General features: G+C 43.7%; 1 protein-coding gene across 2 annotated transcripts; it reads right to left on the reverse strand.

Moving 5' to 3' along the window:
* Positions 1 to 56: 56 nt before the first annotated feature.
* Positions 57 to 12,477, reverse strand: Grp (gastrin releasing peptide). 2 transcript variants are annotated; one of them, XM_074069525.1, is made up of 3 exons: positions 12,212 to 12,477; positions 6,558 to 6,781; positions 57 to 412 (listed from the first exon to the last, which is right to left on the reverse strand). In XM_074069525.1, exons 1-3 carry the CDS (start codon positions 12,351 to 12,353, stop codon positions 359 to 361), a joined length of 420 nt encoding a protein of 139 aa, XP_073925626.1. In that variant the 5' UTR covers positions 12,354 to 12,477; the 3' UTR covers positions 57 to 358. The 2 variants fall into 2 exon arrangements, with proteins under 2 accessions (XP_073925626.1, XP_073925627.1); XM_074069526.1 differs by having other exon boundaries at positions 6,539 to 6,781.
* Positions 12,478 to 26,457: the final 13,980 nt, after the last annotated feature.

Consider the following 26,457-nt stretch of genomic DNA (forward strand, 5'->3'; position numbering starts at 1 on the left):
GTTGTCCTCTCGTTTGGACTTGAAATAAGAATACAAACAATCTACCCTTTGGACAATGTGGTTAAGCTTTTATTGTGAATGATAACAGGTCAGAGCCCTGAATCTAATCAACAAATAGCCTAAGATGTAAGAAGCAGTCATTGAAAGATTCCCTGGGGACAGTTATTCATAGCAAACAAGTCAAACCAGAAGGTGCTGCTTGAAAATCATGAGTTTAGTCAAGAGCAAAAGATACAAGAACAGTTAAATATTTTGCACAAAGGAAATCTTGTTGATGACCCGGTAGAATCGATGCTTGCAGAATGCAGTCTCTTAAGGGTTTGGTTTGCTCCTTTGCGGCATCACTGTCATTGTCCACTCAGCTGTGGGTTCCTTCCTTCCCTTTGAGAACCCGGAGCAGAGAATCGACCAACTTGAAAAATATTAGAAAGAGTAAAGCAAACATATGAGCGATCTTTCCACTCCCAACAAATCATCAGTCTTACTGGGGAGTTGGGTAGAAAGGCGACACCTTGAGTCAACCCAGATCTACTAACTTGGAGACCCTGGGCAGAGCCCCACAACCTGCCTTCACAACTTCATGCATACATGTTTGAGAACCAAGATGCCCCCAAGAGGGAAATTAACTCCCTTCCCCTTTTTGAGCTACTATATTTTGGGGCCTTTTTGTGGTGTCAGCTAATTTGTCCCCAGGTTGATTTGGTTGATCAGATTTGTGTTAACCAACGTTTGAAGTGTTCAAGGTGCTACTTCCAGAAATTTATTAGTAAAGTATCTGCACAGGAGGGGGTCTTGGGGAAGGTGGAATTTCTTTCCTGCCTTCCTTTGGCAATACCTCACCACACCAATCAAAGCTAGCTTCTGCATTACACACCACAAACCCAGCCTGCAAATGGTAGTCGTGTGGGCAGTTCAGGAAGAGGAGTTCATTTGGGTCTCTGCCAAAATTCTAAATTTAAGTGATTTGCTTGTGTGGCTTCTACTCATATTCATTAAGACCAAGGAAAAATAGTGACAATTTAAAAATACTTCTTTGTGCCCACATAGCGATCTTCACCCAACCAGATGAGAAACTAGACCGTATTATTCTTTACACAGACTAGAGTTTATTTCTCTTCCCAAGATTCTCTGGCAATTTAGATTCCCCAACTTCCAGACTGGCCATTTGTTTCTAATAAAGGAGCTACTGCTTTCCTAGGCAAATGGTTATCTGCTCTGCCTGAACCGTTTTGAGCAGGTACTAATGACTCTGGGCATGGGTTCAATTCCCATGCACACCAATTAGCTTTGCTCTCCTGTGGCTCTGTCATAGGAGCCCCTGGCCATAAAAGGAATAAGATCAGAATGTGGAGGAAAATCTCCCCCCTACACCAGTTGCCTCAAAATGTTGAATTGAAAGGTTTGGCTCAAGAGATGGAAAGCAGCTCAAAAAGGAAGGCGAATGCTGTGTATTGTGGGAAGATCAAAGTCCCGGAAGCTGAGGGGTTTAGGGTGAGGGTTGGGCGGGGGAGTTGTCTTGAGATGGGGCCATTTCATCTTCCTTCATAGGAACAGTCAAGGTAATCAAGGGTTATTAGTTATCTTGATTGTATATCACTTTTCCAAGTGTGGAGTTTCCTTGGGAGCACTTCAGCTATTAAGATACAAAACCTTCGTGGGCCCCATACTGATTTGATGGGACAGTGGGGGGGGGTCTCTTGAAAGCAAGGAAAGACACATCAATTTCCTTTCCAGACAGCCTCCAAAGTTCAAGCCCAACCCCTGCTCATCATGTCCACTAAATAAAAGGAAAAAAATCTAAGGCTGCAAATTACAAAGAGACCCCAAAGGTCAGTTGGAATCTTCATCAAATGTTAGAACGTGCCCCAGCCACATCTGGGATTGTGGATTAGGCCCTAAACACGTCTCATATTATGGAAACCAAAGGGCTAAAATTCCACCGATTTCAGAATAGAATGAAAGGATTTGTGAGAAGCACACAGTAAAAGAAAGGGGAAGGTTAAGTTGAAAATGACTGGTTGTTCTTGCTGCTAAAGGTCTGGCACCTGTTTGCTGTGATCTACTAGTCTAGATTCAGTGCCCACATCTTTCTGAATTAAGTAAATATCTTTATCATCAAAACATAGGAAATGCTCAGAGTTTCTAACTACAGCTCCGGGAGGGTTGGCAACAGGACTTAGTGTTTTATTACTGCAAGGGGAGAGGAGAGCATGTGTATAGTTTTTTTTAATTTTAAGCAAAGTCCTTCAGTCTCCAAAAGATCCTGCAGCTAATTCTGGCAGTGCTCAGCTAAGTTATTAAACTTCTCTCCAACACTGGGAGATAGATGGATCTCTAATAGACTTATTCTCTCGGCACTCCTTTTTTGAATCAAATAATTATCAGATGTTTCCAATTTTCCTAACGACAGACTTTCATTGAGGAGGATTCTCTAAAGCAAGGAAGTGATACACTGTTGTGGTCTCTGCAAAGACAAACTGTTGGATTTCTTTTTCACATTGCTGGGAAATACATCTGAGAGAGTAGGACCAATGTGTGCAACAACTAATGATTCAACTTGAGGCGGAATGAGATGGGATGGGCTTCCTAAACATGTAAAAAGAAAAACAGTGCCTAACAAAAACAGACATGAAGACCAGTGGAACAGAATAGAGGACCCAGATATGAAGCCACACAACTATAACCAACTTGTCTTTGACAAAGGCGCTAAAAATATACTATGGAGGAAAAGCAGCCTCTTCAACAAAAACTGCTGGGAAAACTGCAAAAAACTGAAACTAGATCCATGTATATCACCCTATACCAATATTAACTCAAAATGGATCAAGGATCTTAATATCAGACCCCAAACTCTAAAGTTGATACAGGAAAGAGTAGGAAATACTCTGGAATTAATAGGTATAGGCAAGAACTTTCTCAATGGAACCCCAGAAGCTCAGCAACTAAGAGATGGCATAGATAAATGGGACCTCATAAAACTAAAAAGCTTCTGTTCATCAAAAGAAATGGTCTCTAAACTGAAGAGACCACCCACAGAATGGGAGAAAATATTTGCCAGCTACACATCAGACAAAGGACTGATAACCAGTCCTTTTTAAGTTCCCTTAAAAAACTAAACTCTCCCAAAACTAATGAACCAATAAAGAAATGGGCAAGTGAACTAAGCAGAACTTTCTCAAAAGAAGAAATTCAAATGGCCAAAAAATGCATGAAAAAATGCTCACCATCTCTAGTAATAAAGGAAATGCACCTCACCCCTGTTAGAATAGCCATCATTAGCAACACCACCAACAACAGGTGTTGGCGAGGATGTGGGGAAAAAGGAACCCTCTTACACTGTTGGTGGGAATGTAAACTAGCACAACCACTCTGGAAAAAAATTTGGAGGCTACTTAAAAAGCTAAACATTGATCTACCATATGATCCAGAAATACCACTCTTGGGGTATTTCTGTGACACAGGTTACTCCAGAGGCACCTGCACACCCATGTTTATGGCAGCACTATTCACAATAGCCAAGTTATGGAAACAGCCAAGATGCCCCACTACTGATGAATGGATTAAGAAAATGTGGTATTTATACACAATGGAATTTTATGCAGCCATGAAGAAGAACGAAATGTTATCATTCGCTGGTAAATGGATGGAATTGGAGAACATCATTCTGAGTGAGGTTAGCCTGGCCCAAAAGACCAAAAATCGTATGTTCTCCCTCATATGTGGACATTAGATCAAGGGCAAACACAACAAGGGGATTGGATTTTGATCACAAGATAAAATCGAGAGCACACAAGGGAGGGGTGAGGATAGGTAAGACACCTAAAAAACTAGATATCATTTGTTGCCCTCAACGCAGAGAAACTAAAGCAGATACTTTAAAGCAACTGAGGCCAATAGGAAAAGGGGACCAGGAACTAGAGAAAAGGTCAGATCAAGAAGAACTAACCTAAAAGGTAACACACACGCACAGGAAATTAATGTGAGTCAACTCCCTGTATAGCTATCCTTATCTCAACTAGCAAAAACCCTTGTTCCTTCCTGGTATTGCTTATACTCTCTCTTCAACAAAATTAGAGATAAGGGCAAAATAGTTTCTGCTGGGTATTGAGGGGAGGGGAGAGGGAGGGGGCGGGGGGGTAAGGGAAGGGGTGGAGGAAGGGGGGAGAAATGACCCAAACATTGTATGCACATATGAATAAAAAAAATTTTTAAATTAAAAAAAAAAAAGGAAAAACAGTGCCTAGAAAGATAGGACAGCAAGCAAGGCCTGATTAAAGATGGCCCTTTTCAGCCCACATTGGGAGAAGTTTTGTCCCTTTTGAGAAAGTTGCTCTCGGTGGCCGCCCACTCAATCCACCCTATAATACTGCCACACAGAGAGCTTTCTAAAGGTATTCTCCCATTATTGTCTTTGCAGCTTGAATAGTCCTCTGAGTATGGAAAATGTTTGATCTTTGAGAAAGAACTTGAATTTTTCAAAGGATTCCAAAGAAATACAGAACAGGGAATAGGCAACTTAGTTTTAAAAACCAAGACACTAACGATTAGTAACACATTGTGTGTATTGGGGGCACCAATATTTCTTGATCAAGCTATGAGGGCGAGTCCATTTCAAGACTTGTGGAAATTATTTTGGGGGGTTTGTGGTCATGATTTCTGTATTCTTCAGACAAATGAGAAGGTGTATGTTGTTAAGCACCTATAGGAACTCTGGCAAACTATGTAACCAAGGAAAAGCCTGGCCAGGTAGGGGTTGAGAAGTCAATCACAAGTTCAAAGAACCCTTATAGTGTGTGATCTTTCAACAAAAAATGGAGCCAATCACCTAACACCTGCAACACAGGTGTGACAAGAGACTCACTCAGGTTTTGTACAAAGTTGGTACTTATTTCTGTATTAATTGCTTGATCTAGATTTTCTTTCCAAAGAAAAACTGAAGACTTTCTCTCTAGGTGCTCAGCGCAATAAATGAGCTTTAAATTTGCATTTAGTGTAGAAAAATCACAGTAAATGGAAAAGAAGTGAAACACAAAGCCTCTCTCCAGAGAGGACAGCTGAGGCTTGGCAAAGCCAGCCCTCAGCCTCTGCAAAGAGACTGTCAATCAGAGAGCTAACCACCAGGAAAGAGTGAAGCAGCGAGCTCTCCAAGTCCAGTGAGTGAAAAGCAGTATTATTTATCATCAAAAGCAGAGAAAAGCAAGTTTGCTGCTGCCACACCCTGCTTCCTGCGTGTTTAAGGTCAGTAAGGGCATGGAAGGGCCAGGAAGAGGTCCTGTACAAGGCAGAATGAGCACAAGCTCTTGCCTGGGTGTCACCAATGAAAAGCCATATGGCTAATCTCAGTTTCCTCACCCCTCAAATGGACGAGCTGGGGCTGTAGCTCAGGGCAGAGCCTGTGCTCAGCTTAGCTTGAGCAGGGCTCTGGGGTCCATCTCCCCCAAAACCAAAAAAAGGAGAGAATAGACTGTTCCTCCTGACCCTGGCACTGCTCCAAGCATGAGACAGAGATGACACTTGCCATTATACTATTGTAATTGTTATTTTTAAGAGAGGGAAGATTTATTCCGGCTCAGAGATTTCAGTCCATCATGGTGGGGAGGGTGTGGTGGAGCAAAGTAGCTCACCTCATGGTGGACTGGAAGCAGAGTCACATAGAAAGAGAGAGAGAGAGAGAGAGAGAGAGAGAGAGCCTGTACTCTGCAATTATTATTTATTTACACTCTCTATTGTACATTTCATGGAAACTTCTTAAAAGTTTCACTTTTCATTTTCACTTGCCTTGATTTCTTCCTGTGAAATTTATTCTCTCCTTTTATTTAATGTCTTCCTATCTAAGCGTTGCTAGTTTGGTATTATTCTTTCTCACTGTCCTCTATAAAATCATATTCAGGACAAGTCAGTGGACCTTAGATATGCTCCCCAAGTTTTGAAATATTAGGATGAAACCTGAACTAGATGACCTTGAGGCAAATAGGAGGGAGGACTACTTTGAATATAATCAAAAATGCAATGCTCTCTTCTAAAAACTGCTGGTGCATATGCTCTTTCTTCCACTGGTGCTTAGCAAAATTAAACGTTAAGTGCAGACCCACATGAATTTATGCAAGCACAGTCTATGGTTTTGTTACCAAAGTATTCTGGTGGGAAGCTGGGTGTGGTAGCACAAACCAGTAATCCCAGCACTTGGGAGGCTGAGGCAGGAGGATTGAAAGTTCAAGGCCAGCCTGGGCTACATAGTGAGACCCTATCTCAAACAAACAAATAAACAATCAGGTAGGACCATCAATGTTTTGAATAAGCACAATTGCTAATAAAGCTCCTAAATTGGAACCAGTATGCTTTTGGTGTGCTAAGAGGAGGAATAAACTGTTACATCAAAAAGAAAACCCAGCATGGTAATTGTCTGCTAGCTTGCCTCACATGTATTGTTGTCGGCCTTTGGTAGTGGCTATGAAGACTTACATCATAAGTCACTTTATGCTCCCTGATCAAACTTTCCCTCCTTCCAACTCCCACTTCACAAATATGTTTGTTTCACTTCTGCATTTTGGACCTACATCTTTCAAATTGCTGCCATCCTCCGTATCCCAAGAAGGCTGGCGACTGCCAGAGTCCTGGAGCTGAGGTGGCTGACGGCTTCTGTTGCCCTTTGCTTCCAGGAAGCCCAGCAAATTCTTGGTGACTTCTTCCCACCAAATGAATTCTCTCAGTTGCTGCTTCAGGCTGTTCCCCTCAGACATATATGGGGACTCTTCTGAGCTTTTTTTCCCCATCAAGTGTCCTGTAAAAACAAAAACAAACCAGAACACCACAAATTTAGCAAGGGAATGAATGAACAAGAAACTGCAAAGCACACCAATTGTATTTGCATTTCTTCCTCCTAAATGCAGAGTAAACAGCATTATATTATTAGAAGTTAGTCCATACATAGCACACAGATTTTGCCCTGTTCAAAATGTGCAATAAGCTGGACAGAATTCAGAACTGTGGCCCAGAAACCCTGGGTTTTGTTCCAAAACCTCTACTAACTAAGCTAGATGACTTAGGCTGAGTGGCTTACCTTCTTCTGTCTTCACTTTTTTCAACTATAAAATGAATAGGGTAGACCAGATTAAATCTAAGGAACCATCCAAATCTAAAATTCTATCATCAATTCAGTGTGCACAGAATTCTATTCCCATCTGAAAGACAGAATTTGAACATCTTTCTCAGCCAATTTTGAATTGCTGCTGAAAATAAAAGTCTTGGTGCATTTCTTTGTGAACTATAAAAACAACTGTTGCTTTTCTCTTATCTGACATACAATTGTACTAAAGGAATTTTTCATTTAAACTTTCTTGGAATTTTAGTTGAGATTGAATCTAGGAAATTTCATCTAGAAATGATGGTTCATTAAGAGTGTAATGAAAAACAAGTTCTGACTAACACCTGCCAGCCACAGAAAGGCAGAATTTTCTTTGGGCTGTCTGAAATGGTCAGTGAAATTTTGCCGGTTGCTCCAGGGATGTGTACCTGCCTTGTAAATAAATAAGATCTGCAGTTAAAGGAGTACAAAGTAAAACAAAAAAAAAAAAAAAAAAGAAGAAGAAGAAAAAACAAACAAACAAAAAACCAAAAACCAAAACCATGGAAATTCATCTGTGAAAGTGAGGGTAACATAGGATCAGAAGTATTACATAACCTGAAGTCTGGATTTTTCTTTTTTTTCAGTACTGGGGATTGAACTCAGGGCCTAGTGCTTTCTAGGCAGGTGTTCTACCACTTAAACCATGCCTCCAATCCATTTTGCTTTTAGTTTGTCTTTCACATGGAGTTTTGTGGTTTTTGCCTGATTTTGGACCATGATCCTCCTGCTGGGATCTGCTGAAGTAGCTGGGATCACAGGCATGCCCAGCCCCTGTCTGAATTCTTAATACTCTTATCCACTGCATAAGTATATTCATGCTATCTTTCTTTCTTTAGTTGGTCCTCCCCATCTCTCTGAAACTGGGCTTTATAGCACTTTGGAATTTCTAATATCAATAAAATGCTTTGATTTAAAGCATTCAGGAGAGAAGATCTTTGTGATTCCAACCTTGACTGCCATTAGAAGTATTTAAGGTAACCATAAGGCAATATTTGAATGATATGCTATTGTTTAAAATTGAAAGAGACCCCTTCCCAAAAATTTTGTCCAGCAACAAAGAAGCCCTCATTGTAACTTTTATTACTGTCATGCACACTACAATTGACAGTTTACAGAATGGTTAAACGTGCATTATTTTATGTAATCCACACCATAATAAGTTTTGGGAAAATAAAGACTTGTGAGAGAGAGGTCACACAGATATAGGAAAAGATTATAGGATTAGAATGAGTTGAGAGTTCAGAGTCCTCTGTATTATATTGTTTCAAAGTGTCTTTTAGTGTCAATTTTCATTTAAACTATGACTATAAGGAGGCAGGGCATCATTCTGGGTTCTGGAAATAAGAATAAGGTCTACAGAAGGCTTCTAATGTCATAAAACACAATGGGGCCATGTATTAGTGTACCATGACTCATTAGATGACTTGGAAAAATTAATTCTGTGAGTATTGGAGAGTCTTCAAGTTAGATTTGAAGTGTTAGCCCTCACCAGGTCATTTATGACAGGAGACTTCACACAATTCCAAGACCCTCTAAAGGATACTGTCCCAGCTAAAGTATGGGAATCCTGAAGGCTGGGTTCTTCACTTCTCTGCTGGTTCACCTTGGCATCTGTTCTCCACTACCTAACCTTGCACTCTGCCCTAACATTGGCAATGTCACACAACTTCTCAGGAAGGACTGGCACATCAGCTTGAGCTACGTGGCAGAAATTGAATCGTGACGATGCAAAGGCAGGATTGGAACCTTGATGCTCCCAGTGATGACTTCCGCCACGCTTTCCTTCCCCGATTGCCTATCATCTAGTTAGGATGCTGGAAATGAGAAAGGAATTACTGCCAATGAAGCAGAGAGCAATGGAGCTTTTTTTTTTTTTTTTACAAATAACAACTTAATTTTAGTCAGATAAAAGAGGATAATTTTGTGGACCTTTCTATAATGGGAAGATAAAGTCATCACCCATGCTGTGATGGATTTAAAATAGATCCTGGTGACACTGAACTAACTTTCAGTGCTTGCCTGATGGGTGTGTGGTGTCAACTCCCCACCCCTAGATCCACTAACTGGTTACTAAAGAAAGTACACCTTCTATAACATTCCACAAAAGCATGCATTCTCTGGGTCCAATTTCACTTTTAAGATAGCCACTGTCAACCAAATCATCATCTCCATGGCAACATGGATGCAATGCCCAGTTCCACCTCTTTCCCCACCATCTGTTACATGTCCATATCAAAACAATGGAGATCTCAGCATAGGCAAAAGACAGGCACTAAAAAAATCAACCTTGCTCAAAGGGGAAAAAAAGCTTCTGTCCTTTTTAGTCAATTAAACACACCATGAAAGGGCAGGCTTGCAACATAAATGAATTTCCTTGAAGTTAAAGCTTGAAAACTACCAGAACTTAAGAAGACAGACATCAGGTATAGGCTAAAGTCTTAAACTGTTCTAAGAACCAGAGTCTCTGGAGCCACACTTTAAACTACACAGTTCTAAGGCAGCCCTATATTTTCAAAACACTCTGCGGCCAAACCCTGTTGTTTCCCAACTGAACCTTCTGGAACAGGTTTTCACTTAAAGTTAGAGCCACAACTAGGTGCATTTCCTGGAAGCATAGAGAATACTCACCAGTATTAGCATCAACATATATTTCATCACACCAACAAAACACATTTCCTTGAACATCAAGCCACATAGGAATTTGTTAATATTGCAAGCTGATAACTCATTTTCCATTGTTCCACTGGGCTTCTTTCAGCCAGAAAAGCAACTCACTTAGCAAGCCTGCAAATATGTCCTTGTGGACAGCAATATGTAGCTTTAGTTTTATATTAATTATAATTAAACCAGGTATGGCAATGCACACCTGTGATTCCAGCAATTTGCATGTAGAGGCAGGAGAATGACAAGCAGGAGGCCAGCCTGGGCAATGTAGTGAGACTCTGTCTCAATAAAACAAGGTCTAGGGGTGTAGCTCAGTGGTGGAGCCCTTGTCTGGTATGCACAAGGCCCCCCCATTTGATCCCCAGTACTGTAACAGTGAAAAATTAAACTGTGTGTCTTTGGTGACTGGAGAGGATAGGCATTGTTTTGGAATAGTTGAAAGCCAAATCTAAGATCTGAAAACATCATCTATCTTTGTCCAACAGTGGACATATCTATCCAAAGCAAACCTTTTCTCAAGCACAATGCAATTTGAAGCTGAATTTTCCATTTCACCTCCTTTTCCCTGCTCTTCTTCAACTCTGCACAGCCAGTAAAAGGAGGAAGGAAAAAGAGTGCATCAGAATAACTTTTAAAATGATATTTAGCAAATATACTTTTGGCTTAAGAATATCCATGTACCACTATGAAGAATGACTAAATGAAGACACACCAAACACTTGGGAGTGTGTTCCAGAAACCATAGCAAATCAGGGTTCCTAGCCACCTCTGGTGTCCTCCTTTTGGCCTAAAGCGTTACCTAACTGTAAGCCCTTCAGTATAAAAACAGAGACAGGAAAAAAGGCTGGAATCAGTGAATCTCATTCCACCTTTCCTGCCCACTGACTGGTGACTGGATCAGACAATGGCCATTTGATCTAGGCTCCCAGAAACCCTTTGTAAGAACTATTGATTTTAAATTTGGGACCTTCTCAGTGTCCTTCACCCTGAAAATGCATGACTTCTCAGCTTCCTGCATTCCTGCCTCTTCTCTTGAAGGCCCTCAGAGATGACAAATCCTCTCATCCTAGGATGACTGGCCAAGACTGGCCAGGTGATTCTTTTAGTAACAAAGAAAACTTCTGTATTGCAACCCAGTGTTCTTGACCCCTGTAACAAAGTACATAGGCATACAGCCTACCCTCCCCCAAATTCTTCTTCATCTTGACAGAGAAAACCTGTGAATTTGTTGATATTTGAATTAGTAAGTAGCTTTCTAACACAACTACTCCCCCCCACCAAGTAGATAACTAAGGAAGTATTCAGTCTTTTTCTCCCTCCCTCCCTCCCTCTTCTTCTTTCCCACCCTCTCCCTCTCCCTCACCCCCTCTCTCATCTCTTTAGGGACCAGCTTTCCCAGGCAATTCTGAGGAGGCTGCAGCTGGCTGGGGGTGGGAGAGATCTGGGTACCCTGAACCTTTTGCAACGTTTGGGAAAGCCTAAAAGCCAAGGGTGACACTGCTGAGCACAAAGCTGTCAGCCGCTACTGACCTCCCAGTTGAGGGGAAAGCTCTGGGCACTCACTGGGCAGACTCTTGACCCAGGGAGGGTCCCTGAAGACATTTCCGCTGAGGTTCCAGAGAACCTCTAAGCTGGTGTCTACAAAGCAGGTACAGGCAATGAGAAAGAAGCGAGGGCAGAGATGGAAGTCGTGGATCTAGAGAGAAAGAGCCAGGGTTCAGGGAGCAGAGGCCCACAAGCCTGGAGATTGGGTGGGAATCCGAGCCCGCCGGTGGGCAAAAAGAAGAAAGCAAATCGCTGCTAAGGGAACCAAAGAACTGAAAAACTCAGGACAGCCACGAGCAGAGGCGGGATTCAAGCAACGCTTAAAAAGATTGGACCCGGAGTTCGAGCGCTGCTCCGGGGTATCCACACCTGTGGCTCTGCCCCGAGCCACAGCACAGCCTGGATTCCAGCCCAACCTGGCCAGAGTCCGAGGCCAACAGGCTGGATCCGGGCTCTGAAACACACTTGGGTACCTCGCTCCCCAAAGTTATTCCAGGAGAGACACAAGCCAGAACTGAGATGAGACGGACAAGAGGGAGGCGTTGGGTAGGTGCGGAAGGAAGGGAGCTGCGCGCAAGGCTGGCTGTTCTGGAGAGCTGCGCGCTGGCTGGGGTGCCCTGGGAAAGAAGAGGTTCACCCAGAAGCGAAGCGAGCGGGAAAGGATCTAGGGACCAGTCAGCGACTGGTGAGGGACCCAAGGGCTTCTCAGGATGGGAAAGGGTGGGGTGGAGTTTTGGGAAATTGCGCAGTAGAAGGGTCCGAGCAAATCTAAGTCCCAAAGCTGGGCCGCGAAAACGGTGGCAAGGGGAGACAGATCCCTTCAGGCGGATCCCTCCCAGGACAAGAGCGCACGGCTCTCATGGACAGGACACTCACCCACCGCCCAGTGGTTGCCGCGCGGGTACATCTTGGCCAGCACTGTCCCTCCACCCTCTGGCACTGGGGCGGCTGGCCCCCGGGGCGCCTGGCAGAGGACCAGCGCCAGGAGGACGAGCCGGAGCTCCGGGCCGCGCATCATCCCGGCGGGCAGCCCTTGGAGCGTCGTGGCGAGGCTGGGCAGCGAGTCCGCTGTCCCCGAGGAACAGCGACGGGAGGACAGGACCTCGGAGGAGCTCAGCCGCCACCGCCGCCGCCCGCGCCTCTCTGCTCAGCCTCCACGAGGGCCCTGACTTTATATGGAAACCCAAGCGGGCGGGGTTGGGGGAAACAAGGGGGCTCTTCCACCGAGGACGGGAGCGCTCTGACGTCTCCCTATAGCAAGCCGGGGCTCCCGAACGCCTGGCCCGGGAAATCATCCATCTCCCCGCGAGTGATGAAAGGCTGAATGTACATTGCTCCTCTCCCTTTCCCTGGTTGTCCCATCCGTCTTCCTCCCATCCTCGACGCCTGCTTTGCTCCAACACAATTTAGTGAACTCCTCCCTTCCCCAACTCCACACCACCAGCCGAAACCTCACCCGCCACGGTTTTCCAGAGACGCCGCTGCCCAGAAAATAATGGAGGATCGAGTTTAAGACATGCTTTGTGAACAAAGCTAACGCTAGTTCGATCAAACACAAGCACACTGCTCCCACATAATGGAGGAAGAAGCGCTTCTCTGCTAATTCCCTAGGCTGCACCTACCAGAAAGCCCGAACTGTCCCTAAACTGCTGAGTTCCCGCTCAACTTCCCTGGGTGCCTTCTGTTGTCAGGCCTCCAGTCACCTGCTGGGCCCATTCCCTGGCTTCTGAATGCCATGAATGCTATGCACACCCTAGCAATGCGACAATAAATAGAAGCCTGGTAAGAATGCTACTGCCCACGTTTTGGCTGCCAGAGCAGGTCGTGTGGTTGTGCTTGTAATTGGCGAGGTCTGTTCCCCACCAAGGTCTGGTAAATCGCCTCTCTGGTGGGTCCTTAGTGTTACCTGTCAACATGGCTTTGGCACTGATGAAGTTGAAAATGTACACTTTGGTCTGAGTAGCTGGTGGTTCAATACATTTGTGCCTTTCTTGAGTAATCACACACAATACATTGCATGACAGTAATCTTGGGCTTTGAAAAGTATTTTTATGCATGGGTCTGGCTCTATGGGAAAAATGCTGATTTTAAGATCATTTTTAGTAGTCAAGGACATATGAGAAAACTATACTGAAGGAGTGAGCCAACTGCAAATCAAAAGGGAAAGCCTACAGTTGGTTTTGACTCTCCTTTCTCCTGGGTTCCCAGCCTCTGCAGTCCAACCCCAGGCTCTATTTGTGAGCAGATGTTGTACTGACAGGTAACTGGTCATACAGTAGGCTTGAAGCCTCCCACCTGCTTAAACACAGAGACTCGCTCCTGCTCTTCTGTGCACCTGGATCATGGTATTTGATGAGTGAACAAGTAATCTAAGAAACTTTCAGATCTAAAGTCTTCTATACCCCTGGGTCTGTGGAGGAGACTTAAGCCCTCTTCTCTCCAGATTATGTGGTAGAAAAATACCCATTTCCTTTAGTCTAATCAAGATTATTTTGGAACGTTTTAAATGATGTTTTGCCTGACACTGAGAGAAAACCACTGTAAAGACATTCAAGTGCAGGAATCATTTCACAGAAAGTACAGTCTTCCTAACGAAGGTAACCCCACTGTTTTTTGTGTCTCTTGCAGGTCAAGAAGTAACTGGACCCCTCCTCCCACCCCAGTCTACAGGCTTTTTGCCTGAAGACTAGGCCTGGACCATGTGGATTGTTTTGGCATCCCATAAGGGCAGCAACGGTGTCGGTTTTGTTTGGGGTCGCATCCACAGTGCTTGACCCAGTTCTGGGCACAGAGAGCAGACTCAATAGATCGAATGATACATTGTCCTTTGGGTACAGACGATGAGTCCAGTCCCCTAGCCAGAAAAGACAATGGCTGTTGCCAAGTGAGAACAGAACCATTGTGCATTTGATTCATTCCCAGTGGATTCTAGATGGGTGTTCTCTCATATGCCTCTAAAATCCATACTAAGGTGTGACAGGTAAAGATGCTTAACTCCACTGACTTATGATGGAGCCAAAATCCTATAAGAAAGAGAACTCACAATGCAATGGCCCATCCAAAAGAAAAGATTTGCTTTCTTTTTTCACCCAGGGTAGGTGTTCAAGGTTTGCAGAGAGCTATGTTCCATGTGGACATTCAGGCATCTGGATTTATGTCATGGCACGCCTCCATCATTCCCTAGCACAGTGCTACCCAAAGAGTGGGTCTCAAAGAGCTTGGGAGCTTGATCAGACCATAAATTGATGCACTGTTTCCTTCATCAAGGATATCTTGCTGTGGGAAAAAATATCAGCTGAACTACACAATGTGTTTAGTAATATCACTGATATGTTCTGGAACTCGCTCTTAATCTCATTGTGGATAGATTAACAAGTGGCTGATCTGTTGGACTGCATGTGATTAACACTGTCTTGAAGCAGTGTCCCTGTCTGCAGAGCTTGGTTTGCAGCTGGCAGGAAGGGGAAAGTGAAGAAGGCATGCTCACTTTCTCAACATTCCCATTCACTGTAACACTGGTGCCCGTATTCCCTTGGAGCGTCCTGGCGTCTCCCTATAGCAAGCCCTTGGTTAAAGTCAGCCCATGGTCATAGGCGACTGCAAGAAAGGTTAGGGGGTTGCAGTCTTGATAGGTTGGTACCAGCTCTGGTTGCATCACTGTGGAAGAAGGAGTCGATGAAATTTGACAGACAGCTGAGAAACTGCCAGAACCAGTCTACAGTGGCAAAGGCACTCGGAGAATCTTACACATTTTATTTCATAAAATGCAACTAAATTCTGGAGTTGGTCAGAGCTGGCCAGGAGGAAACTCTCCTCGTGGGAAGGAATACCCTGCTTCTCTACCCCAAAGCTCTGGTCCCTTACTACCACCACAGGCATCATCCCTAAGGCTCGATGGGATCCTGTTGCCCAAACTAGGACACCCCTTCATTAAACTCCTCATTTGGGAACATTTAATCTAATCTTTTTAAAGGAGCGGTGTCAATTAGCCATGTCCACAAAAGTGCTGTGTAAGAAACAGTGCAGCCTTTTGGTGGCATGCAGCAATAAGATATGTTTTCCCTGTGTGTGCAGAGGGACCAAGGTGGCTCTGCCAAGGTCATGTGGGCTCCACTGGTCTCCTGGCCAAGATTTACCTTAGGTTCAGTTCTGTGTCTCTAGCAACTGGCATGCTGGTAAGAGTGTATTCCTCTCATGGTAGAAGGGAGATAGAATCAGAATGGCTACTGCAGGACTGGACTTAGTACTCATACACTGTTATTTCTGTCATGGGTCATTGGGAGTCACATTCAAGCCACTTAGGGAAGACCTCATTCAAGGCACAGGGAAGCACACGCTGCAGGGAGAGTTCAGGAATGGGCCCTATACTTTAATTTATGACAGTACAGAAGAGAGGAAAATAGGTGCAGAGTAACATCCAACATAATCTAGCCAACAGGGTGCTGTTTTTCACCTTGGGTTTGACATCCCTCTGGGGGCCATCTAGGGCCATGCCCTTGTGGGCCCTCCTCTCCCCTCCTAGATGACATTTCCAGGAACTTCAACAGCTATTTCCCTCACTGAGATCTCTCATCCTCAGGGCATGAAATACTTCTTTTTAGATTTATAAAGATTTCAGGTCAGTTTGTACCTTATGACTTTTCCAGAAATCAAGACTCTGCGATGTGATTTGAAAGGGGTTCCCCAAATGCTTGAACGGTCTGGTCTGTTCAGGCCTATTGTGTGCTGGGAAGGGATCAACTTAAGCTAACTCAGACCAAGTGGGATTTGTTGTAAGAACACAATAGGAATGGCAAGAAATCCAAAGACAGGGACTGTGGCTCAGTTGGGTCTCAGGGGAGCTATTACTGGCCCCAAGGCTTCTCATACCCACACCCAGTAAGTGTTTCCTCTGTCTGTCTGTCTCTCTGTTCCTTTCTCCTCTCTGTGGACTGACTTCTATATGCACCATGCATTTCCATCCCTGTGTAACTGTTCTCCTCTGTGGCCCACCACACCTACCCCACCATCCTCTACTATGGGCCAACTTTTCGCATAGCCTCCTAACTTCTGCTTCTGCTAGAAATTGCCTCTGTCTCTCAGTTTCCTAACTCCAGATTCTCAAAAGAAACGTGACTGACCTATCTCTTTATGTTGACCCAGGGACACAGGTCATAGATTGTCCAATATTTTCAGGGTCCAGCACATTTCCACTGTGTGACTCTGCTGCTTGTCCCAAGATCTTATGACTAGGTGAATCCAAGTAAGTCCGATCAGCTCTGAGCAGGGTCTAAGAACACGTGATGGTGCCTGTGGCCATGTCCAGTCTGCAGGGCTCTGAGCAGGACTATGTACCTGTGCACAGGTGGGGCAGCCACTCAGCTGTCTCAGACACATGTTCCTTCTCCCTAGCCTCCCTAAGGCGTGCTGTCTTGGGCCTGATAGTCCATGATTTGTACAGTGTTCTTTTAGCTCAGTGACTCCGAAACAGTTCATCTTCAAGGGCATTTGACATTATCTTCTCCTATGAAGTTCACGTTTAGTAAGCTGTTTACTGTGAAACAGACCCTTTTTATTTAAATTTCCCATTTTAATTCACCCAAGACATAAGGAACGTCCATCAGATTTTCTAAGCATGTTGAAATGACCAGCAGTTCCACAGAGTTGATGTAGTCCCAATCTAAGTCAATGAAATACTGCATTTTACTTGGTCTTCTTAGCTGCATAGGGATAAATGCATGTTCTTAGAGGGACTTGTTGAAATACAGAAAATCACTCATGCATCTGTGTCATTGTTCTTATGAAATGAGGTTGGGTACCTCTCTTAAGTTTAAGGGGCTATTTCCCAGAGGGAGCAACTGGGAAGAAGAATGGCAGGTACAGGGAATGGTAGTTGGGAACTCAGAATTCTGGCTTACCTGGAATCCAATCCACCTCTACCACTTGAGAGCTATGGTGTGACCTCAGGCCAGTCACTTAGCAGCTACGTCTCAGTGTCTTCACCTGTAAATTGAGCTGGCACTACCTCCCTTCCTAGGGTGTCCAGAGGGTTAAAGATGATTATATATATTGACTGTCAGCTACTTTACTTTTGTAACTAATAACAATGGAGAACTGTCATGAAGGCACCTAATTTCTATATTAAATCGTGAGCTTCAATATGGCATAATTTTCTTATTGTACATGTAACCCAATGTCATGTGCTCTCTAGGTCTCTTGCGGAGGTGATCATACAAATGACAATTGCCACTTGGTGAGTGCCCTATTATGTACCAGGCACTGTGTGTGAGGTTGTCATGTACATGGGGGTATGTCATCTTCATCTCATTTTATAAATGAGGAAACTGAGGCTCAGAGAGGTTAGATTGCCACCTAGGTTAGATAGTACCTAGGTGGCAATCAGTAGAGCCAGGGTTCCACCTCACATCCATGTGGGTCTCAGATTTGAAGTATGGTAAATCTGGCAGGAATAAATTTCTTTGTAGTTGAGGTTTTCTGGGGGTTAACACATTTTGCCACCCAGGAGGCATAAAGAGGATTGTTTAAAAATCATTTTAGAAGGGATATGGAGGATCATGTTTAGAGACCTTTTGGGGAAAAATCTCCCCTCTGTTTGCTTGTTTTGTGCTCTTCCTCTTCCACCCTATCCTCCCCGCCAGCCCACCTTGCCTAGATTTGTGTATAGTTCCTTCCAGCTTGTTCACTACAGTAGGCGGGAGTGGTGGGAACATAAAATTTGCTCTTTGGAGAATAACAATCTCATAGCTTTGGCTACAGCAGGAATGGCTAGAATCCCAAAATATAGCCCACAACGTCTGAAAATGAAGTCACATTTCTGAGATCCATCCACTTGAACACCTCACCGCACAGTCCCCCGAATTCCGGGTGCTCCCAGCATGTCACTGATTATCTTCCCCCGTCTTCTGAGTCTCCGGACAGATTGGAGGGGGCGATTACCTGGATCCAAGCTTACAGTTTATCTAAGCCAGGCTTTCTTACACTTGGCAACGTGCATGTCTCAGGCTGGATGTTTGTTGGGGGTCTGGATCCTGCACACTGTAGGATGTGGAGCAGCAGCCTCTACCTACTGAATGCCACTAGACACCCAAAGTTATGGCAGCCAGAATGTCTTCAAACATTACCAAATGTATTCAATTGAGACTCACTGGTCTCATGTGACCACTCATCCTCCAAAACAGCATCCTTTCTGGGCATTCGTAGGGCTAGAGAACTCACCTTTTCTTATCTCTGGAGAATGCTGAATTTAGAAAACTCCTCCTCCTGAACTGATAGAGGCCTTTATCTTGTCTCTCCAGTATCCCCCATCACGAGACTCTACTCTGCCCTACCTTCTGGTCCTTATGGTAGCCCCTCAAGTGCTTACAGACCCCATCATCACCTCCAGTTCTTCTCAGAACTAGATGTGCTCTGTGCCTCCAACAGTTCCTCACCTGGAATGATTGCTCCTCCCTCCCCTTCCTGATCCACCTGTTCAGAATATCCTCTAGCATGACTTTCCCCGCTCCCTTTAAAAGTTTCAAAAGTGAGGTATGGGGTGCGGAGTATGACCATAACTTATGATCCCTTGGATCATCCACAGAAGAAACAGCAGAGGCACCAAGGGCATGACTTTCCAGAACTTTCCACAGGTACATGTCTATGTCAGCATGTCTCCTGGCCAGTGAACATAGGCCTTGAGAAATATAAGCTGCTCCATTCTCTAGGTCAACCCTTCCTGGAAAGCCAGGCATGGACCACACTGCTCTGAACCTTAAGAGGATCAACACTAGTTTAAACTTGAATTAAAATTCCATTTTTTGGAAAGCCAGGTGATGTAGAGTAAGGATCAGGGCAGTCCTTTCTTGGGTGACATCGAACATGAGCAGAGTAGGTAATGTTGCCAAGAGTGGGCTGGCATAGATCTGGGGCTAAGCAATTCAGGTTCTTTCTTTGAAGGCCCCTTCTGCAGAGAAAACTAGGAAACCACCTCACACAGTCTTTGCAAAGAGCTAACTGCACAAACGTAAAGTAGGATTCTCTGAACCATGGCCCCTCCCTGCTAGCTGGCTTCTCCTGGCCATAACCTCTCAATTCTATCCAGGCAACATGATAGACCAAGTTTAGTAGTGAGTTCTCAAAGCAAAAAATATTCAGGAAACTCTGAAATGCCATTGGTTTAATCTGATTTGACTTATCAAATCAAGAGACATCCATTCATCTTTCTCATTCTCCATCTTGATGGCGCCTAGCACCGTGGCATACAGGTTCAGACCAACATATTACATTATGATGGAAACAAGGGTATCTGGGAGGGTCTAGAACAAGCGAGTCTCCCTGGAGGGCCCCTGGGAAAGCTCAGGAAGGGGATGGGCCCGGCTGTTAAAGTAGTGTCATGCTGTAAGAATGGGGTTTCTCACTGCCTGCTGACCATGGTGATAAAGAGAATGAGGTCAGTGTAAGTATATTATCTGAAAGCAGCTTAAAACTACTGATCATAAGCCAGAGGCAGTGACTCACTCCTGTAATCCCAGCTACTTAGGAGAAAGAGATCAGGAGGATCATAGTTCAAGGCCAACCCAAGCAAAAAAGTCAGCAAAACCCCCATCTCAACCAACAAGCCAGGCGTGGTGGCATGCACCTGTGTTCCCAACTATGTGGGATGCCTTAAGTGGGAGGATTGTGGTCTGAGGTCAGCCCTGGGCAATAAATGAGACCCTACCTGAAAAATAATTAAAAGCAAAAAAGGCTAGAGTGGCTAAATTGGTAGAGCGCCTGCCTAGCAAGTGCAAGGCTCTAAGTTCAAACCCAGTTCTGCACCCCCAATGGAATTTTAATTCAAGTTTAAACTAGTGTTGGCCCGCTGAAGTTTCAGAGTAGCGTGGTCCTCTTTGGCTGTTACCTAAGACAGAGTGGGCACTCCACAGGTATCCAATGCATTGGTCATGTCTGGGGAGGATAAATTAACTCTGCATGACTTAGAATACAGTCACCCTCTGGCCACAAATATCATGTATGGTAGGGTGAGACTTGCTTAGAATTGATGTCTCAAGGAATCCTTACTGGCGAGTAGGTAATTTTACAGGGTCTTTCTTGGGGGAGTTTTGGAAACTGTAAGCATGTATGAATGGCTGAGTAGCTGGCACAAGAACCTTGGAAGTAACCTTGAAGTGCCAACATGTACATTGAGGGTCTAGAGAATTACTACTCTCTCTAGCTTCAAGCAAAGAAACAGAATCAACAGGAACATGTCTATCTTTCTATCTAGCTACCATCTAATTTAAGGAAGATTTATTTTAAGGAATTAGCTCAAGTGAATATAAAGTCTTGATACTCCAAAATGGGCAGAGTAGGCAGGCAGTGGAGACCCAAAGAAGAGTTGATGTTGCACTTTAAGTTCAAAGGCAAAATTTCTTCCTGTTGCTTAGGTTAGTCTTTTCCTATTGAACCTTCAACTGACAGGACACAGCCCACCAACATTATGGAGGGTCATGTCTTTTACTCAATGCTTACTGGATTAAATGTTTATTTCATGTTTTTAAAATGCCTTTACAGAAACATCTAGAATAACGTTTGACAAAATGTCTGGTCCTGTGACCTAGCCACATTAACAGATAACACTAACCATCACATTGTCTTCCCTATTGTGGAGTTTGGACAACAGCAGACAATGTTGTGTTTCTTCTAGGTGTTAGGCAAATACCAGTTCTCTTGAAGCTCTGCCAAAGCAAAATTGGAATTTTCCAGAAGAAACTTTACTAGGAACAGAGGAAGTAAAAAGAGACAGAAAAACCTGAAAATAGAGATGCACATGGCATTTTAAGAAGTATAAATCAACTGTGTATCAAGGTTTAATTTTTATATTAAAATGCATCCATTTTAAGTGGATACTTTATTGAGTTTTGAAAGTGCATACAACCACCACAATGCAAATTTTGGACATCTGGTCACCTCAAAGAGTTCCTCAGCTTTAGGAAATTGCTGATAAGTTTTTGCTACTACAGACCAGTTTTGTCTTTTCTAGAATCTCATGTAAACGGTGTTCTACAGTATGTTGTCTTCCCAGCTGGTATCTTTCCTTTGCCAGATGCTTCAGAGACTCAGACACACTGTTGTGTTTGTCAGATGCTTCTTCCTTTCAGCTGTTAGGTAGTATTCCCCTGTGTGGCTGTCCCTCAATTTGTCTACTCACTCACCACTTGATGGATAGTTGGGTTGTTTCCAGTTAGGGTGTGTGTGTGTGTGTGTGTGTGTGTGTGTGTGTGTGTGTGTGGTTTCATTTCCTTTTTGTTTGTTGTTTGTTTACTAGATTCTTTTTCTGGTACAATTCTGATCCTTCTGCCTGGAGAATCCCCCCAAATATCCCTCCACATTTGTGGATGTCTCTAACTTTATTTAGTGCACACAAATACCTGATGGATCCTTACTTCACTGAATGCTCATACTCCTCCAGGAGTACTCACCCGTGGAAAGAGGTGGATTTCTAGAACCTGCTCTTACAGAGTTGTGATTTCAGTTCCTTTTGATACACACTCCTGGACATCAACAACAGGCACAGGCCCCTCTCTCTTCCCCGTCCCCACTTTAGGTAGAATATGTCAGTGGATCAGATCAACGTATCATTGGAATATACTTGCTTGGGGGAGAGAAAGAGGTTGTGCCAAGAACATTTCTAGCTTACCCATAACCATGTCTGCTTTCTTCCTTGCAAAGATAACAAGAGGCTCAGACTCAGGCAGTGGATCACACTTCAGCTCAATTGCAACAACCTACCTCCTACTTTCCCCAGTATTCCCATGGGCGTGAATGGCCACAGCACCAGTTTTGCACAATGAAACCTATGTAGAAGTCAGCTTTCAGTGACTCCTGGGAAAGCTTTGCCTTTCTGAAAAAGAGAATGAATATAGAAGACACTGCCCTCTCCTTCTTCTTGCCTTGAATGTAGATGTTCCGAAGCGCTCTGGCAGACATCTTGTGCTATGAGAGACTTTAGCCTTGACATTGTTGAAATGGGAAATCATCCCTGGTATCTGTCTCCATGTCCTCTTGTTACATGTAACACATAATCCCTATTTGTTTAAGCCACTGTTAACAGGGCTTTTGTCACAGTCAAATAGATTGCTAGACTGTATAGGGAGCTTCTGAAAGGGGAGGTTGGAGCAGATGGAAGACAGAGGTCATGCTTCTTTGACTAGGGCCAATCTTGCCTACAAATAGAATTCACCACTTCTCAAATCTGCTAGGAATTGCCTAGCTTTTCTTTCAGGTTCCTTTTGCTGTTCCTTCTTTGTTTCCCAAAGAATATGGGTCGATAATCCCTTCTCTGCCATTTTCTTTGTGACCTTGGGCAAAACACTTAACTGCTCCATGTTTCAGTTTCTTCAAGAAGAATGTGGGTAATAATACCTGGTGCCAGGAGTATCTAAAGGAAACAGAAAAGCAGAATAAAGTTCTTATAACAGAGTATGGGCTATCTGTAGAGGCTCTGTAAGTGAAGGATGTCAATAAGGATTAAGCTGATTGAAGGATAGTGTGCAAATCACCTTGTAGCCACACAAGGACACAGACATCATCAGCATTTTTATTTTCTTGAAGCAAACTTATCTCTGCATTAGGACTTCAGGAACGGCAGGTTTTGTACCTGCCACTTCCTACTGCAAAACCTCCTACAGTACCCACTCTGCTAAGTTGTTAAGCCACGTTCCAAGGTACGTTGGTGGAATACCAAGTTTCCCACCAGTTAACCACTGCCATCCCAGCTCCCCTTGGTGTGTGCTATCTGATTACTCGTACCCTCACTTGTAACCAAACCTAGCCGTATAACAGTGTCCTTCTCACATTAAATTTTCTCTTATTGGGTTCTGGTCAAGGTTCTCAAATATCCAGGTTCTTGGTGATTTTAACTTTATCTTCTGTATTTGCCATTTCTCATTCATTGCCTTAGCTGCAAATTTGATCCAAGTCAAATTTACTTTCTCCTCCAGGTTGCTAATGAGTGTGTATATTGGATAATACAGTTTCCGGTCTTGAGTCCTATGGGATATTTCTTGGTTCTTATTCACATTTGGATCTAATTTAAGATGCCACCAATTATTATTTGTATAGACCATTTGTCAACAAAACACAAAATGGCATTCCATCAAATGTTCCAGGCCCTACTTCTTTCATTGCTCTATGAATTGCTTGAGCCAGAGGTTTCACATGAAATAAATGTTTAAATGATTTTCACTGAATTCCCCTGTGGGGCTTCAAGTCCGTAATTGTGGTCATAAATGGCCGTGCCTATATTAGGGAGAATAATTGGAGGCTTTTGAATCTGCCTGGCTTGTGGTTCATTAGATTGTCTTTCCCCATGTGCGTAGACATCAATTTTCTTATTAAATTTCTTAACTTTTTACCTGGGATGACAGGCAGGCCATGAGAACATTCATTTCCTGAGTCATCATGTCAACGAATATTCTGCTGCCTCTGAAGTTGGAACCAGACCAGGCTCCAGATTCCTGTTGTCTCCTCAGCTTGTGTCACGGCTTTGGGTACTGAGATCCTGATATGTCCCCCTTTTCTGTTTGAGCACTGAATTTTAGATTCTCTTTAACTAGTTAGTGGCAAATCACTATGTTATCTTCTAACCCTGTAGCTCCTAATCTTAACCAATTTTGTTCACTCACAAAGCACCCCTTCCCCCTCACCCCTTCTGAGACATTTGATTGTAGTCACTTGAGTGCAGGTTGGAAGAGGCAGTGGGCTGGGAATATGGCTGATCATCTGACAATGTACAACCTGGTCACCCCACAACTGAGGGCTTTCTGCCCCAACATGACAGTTATGCTAAGACTGAGAAACTCTGCAAAATGTAAGTATTCTCAAAGCTGCCCTCTTCCCAGTCACCACCTCCAAGAAAGAGAGAGTAACTAACCTGACTGAGAAACAGGTCTGCAGCCCACTGACTGATCAGTTTACCTTTCCAGCACAACTCCTTCATCTTTAAGTTGGGAAGGTTAAAGATTGTACTAGGCAATCCTAAATCCTAAATCCTGGTTCAGTCATGCCATCATTAATGACGAAAACTAAGATGTAGCTACTTTCCATAGAGAGACAATGCTCCAACATAAAAAAAAAAAAAAAGAATGTTGACTGTACTTTGTGTTCACAGCCACCAAGCTTCTCTCTGAGCCACACAAAAGCTTCTGGAGACAGAGACTCTGAAGCCTGACTCCTAGCTTTGCTACTGAGGAGTCGTATGACCTTGAACAAATGGACTGATCTTTCTGAGGTTTAGATCCCAAGAAAATCATAACGCCTCCCTCATAAAGTTGCTGTATTAAAGGAGATACCCTGAGTAAAGGACTTGGTTCTTTTCCTATTACTGTTCAGAGTATTCAATAGAGAAGCTAATGTAATGTTCATACAGTAGGAAAAGCCTCATGCACATTTCTTGCATTGTGAGCCACCACTGCCCTCTTCTCCACCTGATGGAAACTGGGAGGCAGAGGTTTATAGATACCATTAGGGTGATTGCTTTGGTCCTGACTTTCCCATTGACTAAGTCCTCCGTCACCAGAAGTATCAAAGAGAAACAGCTGGACAGCTGATAAAAGCAGCAAGACTGATTTTATTCAGACTGCTGCAGTAAAACTTCAGTGTAGAAGTGAATTTGACTCCACATAAACAAAAGATGGGAAACTTTCCAAACTCTGGGTTTTTCTAAAGGAAAAGAATTGAAGGATGTGTAAGTGTGGAGGCAATGGTCAGTGGCATTACGGCATTCATATTTGCTAATTGGTGCTTATCCTCTTATATCTTTTTGACATGAGGTAGTTCTGCAAGTTGAAGCAAGGTGCCCATCTGGTTTAGGATCTTAGCTCCCACAGAGACAGGGAGGCCAGGGAGCTAGCTGTCCCCAAGTTTGCTTTTAAGAGATGGCCCCCAGGTCCTTGAGGAAACATTTCTTGGTGGAAGAAGACTTACATCTCAAAGGGGGCAGAGAAAGGATTTATAATTTAAGTTTTCTCAAGCATCTTCTCTAAGAAAATGGAGGTCAGGGGCCTATAGTCTGGTTTTAGCTGGAACAAACAGTAATTTCTTTTGGCAATGTTTGAACTCTCTCAGGCAGGCATTTTAAGGTCATTCTAGGAACACAGTCTTGGGCTGATAGAATGGCATAGTTTGTCAAGTCTCTTAGCATGGGGAAGTTAGATGGAGTCATTTGTGCCAAGAGTTTCGCATTTGTTGGTAGGCATGACTGTCCCGTGCATCCAATCTCCTCCCCATTGGCATGGCTTTCTTGTGAAGCTCCCATCTTGAGAGGACTGTCTTAGTGTGTCTTGAGCCTTTTGTTCTTTATCTCAGGCTTGATTTCACTGATAAGAAGCATCATATTTCATTAATCTTCAGCTCACTGAGCATGTGGCAAGAGTTGTCATCTGTTAATAGATGAGTTCTAGTTGAGAAAAAACATCTTTTCAATTCATTTTTTTATTTTTCCAGTGCTGGGGATCAAACCCAGGGCTTTGTGCATCTCAGCAATCACTTTACCTCTGAGCTATATCCCTAGACCAGAAAATAATCCCTTAAAAAATCTGCATAAACATTCTTGTCAAAACTGAAAAGCAGTCAAGAAGGGAATATGGTACAAGTTAAAGTTCCCCTAGCTGATCATTCCTAATGGTTTGTCTGATATTTTTCTGAAAGCTTGTCCTGTGCCTCAGAGGCAGGTACTCTTCATACCCATTTTATAGAGGGAGAAATCAAGGCCTTCTGCCCATTCCCATTGGTGACCAGCTGTAAGTAGTAGAGCCAGTACTGCAACCCAGGCAGTCTGACTGCAGAGTATATGTTCTTATCCACAGTACCCTGTGTTGTGGTTCATCTCATTGTCAATTTGGCTGGATTGAGAAGCATCTAGGAGATTAGTAAAGCACACTCTGGGTGTGTCTCTGAGGGCATTTCTAGCCAGGATTAACTAAGAAGAATGTGGATAGCACCCCATAGGCTGGGACCCAGAGTAAATGAAAGGAGAAAGCATACTAGTGCAAGTATTTTCTCTCTCTCTCTCTCTCTCTCTCTCTCTCTCTCTCTCTCTCTCTCTCTCTATATATATATATATATATATATATATATATATCCCTGTCCCCTTCCCCTTCCCT

This window comes from Castor canadensis, chromosome 4 (genome assembly GCF_047511655.1).
Source record: "Castor canadensis chromosome 4, mCasCan1.hap1v2, whole genome shotgun sequence".
Taxonomy (NCBI): Eukaryota; Metazoa; Chordata; class Mammalia; order Rodentia; family Castoridae; genus Castor; species Castor canadensis.

Bases quoted from the DNA above. Each gene is read 5' to 3' on its own strand.
- Grp (XM_074069526.1), bottom strand. From the start codon at position 12,353: ATGATGCGCGGCCCGGAGCTCCGGCTCGTCCTCCTGGCGCTGGTCCTC. The intron at 6,782-12,211 runs GTGAGTGTCCTG...TTGTTTTTACAG, and splicing joins CGGCAACCACTGGGCGGTGG to GACACTTGATGGGGAAAAAA. The intron at 413-6,538 runs GTGAAACAAACA...ATATTTTTCAAG, and splicing joins TGTAGGTCCAAAATGCAGAA to TTGGTCGATTCTCTGCTCCG.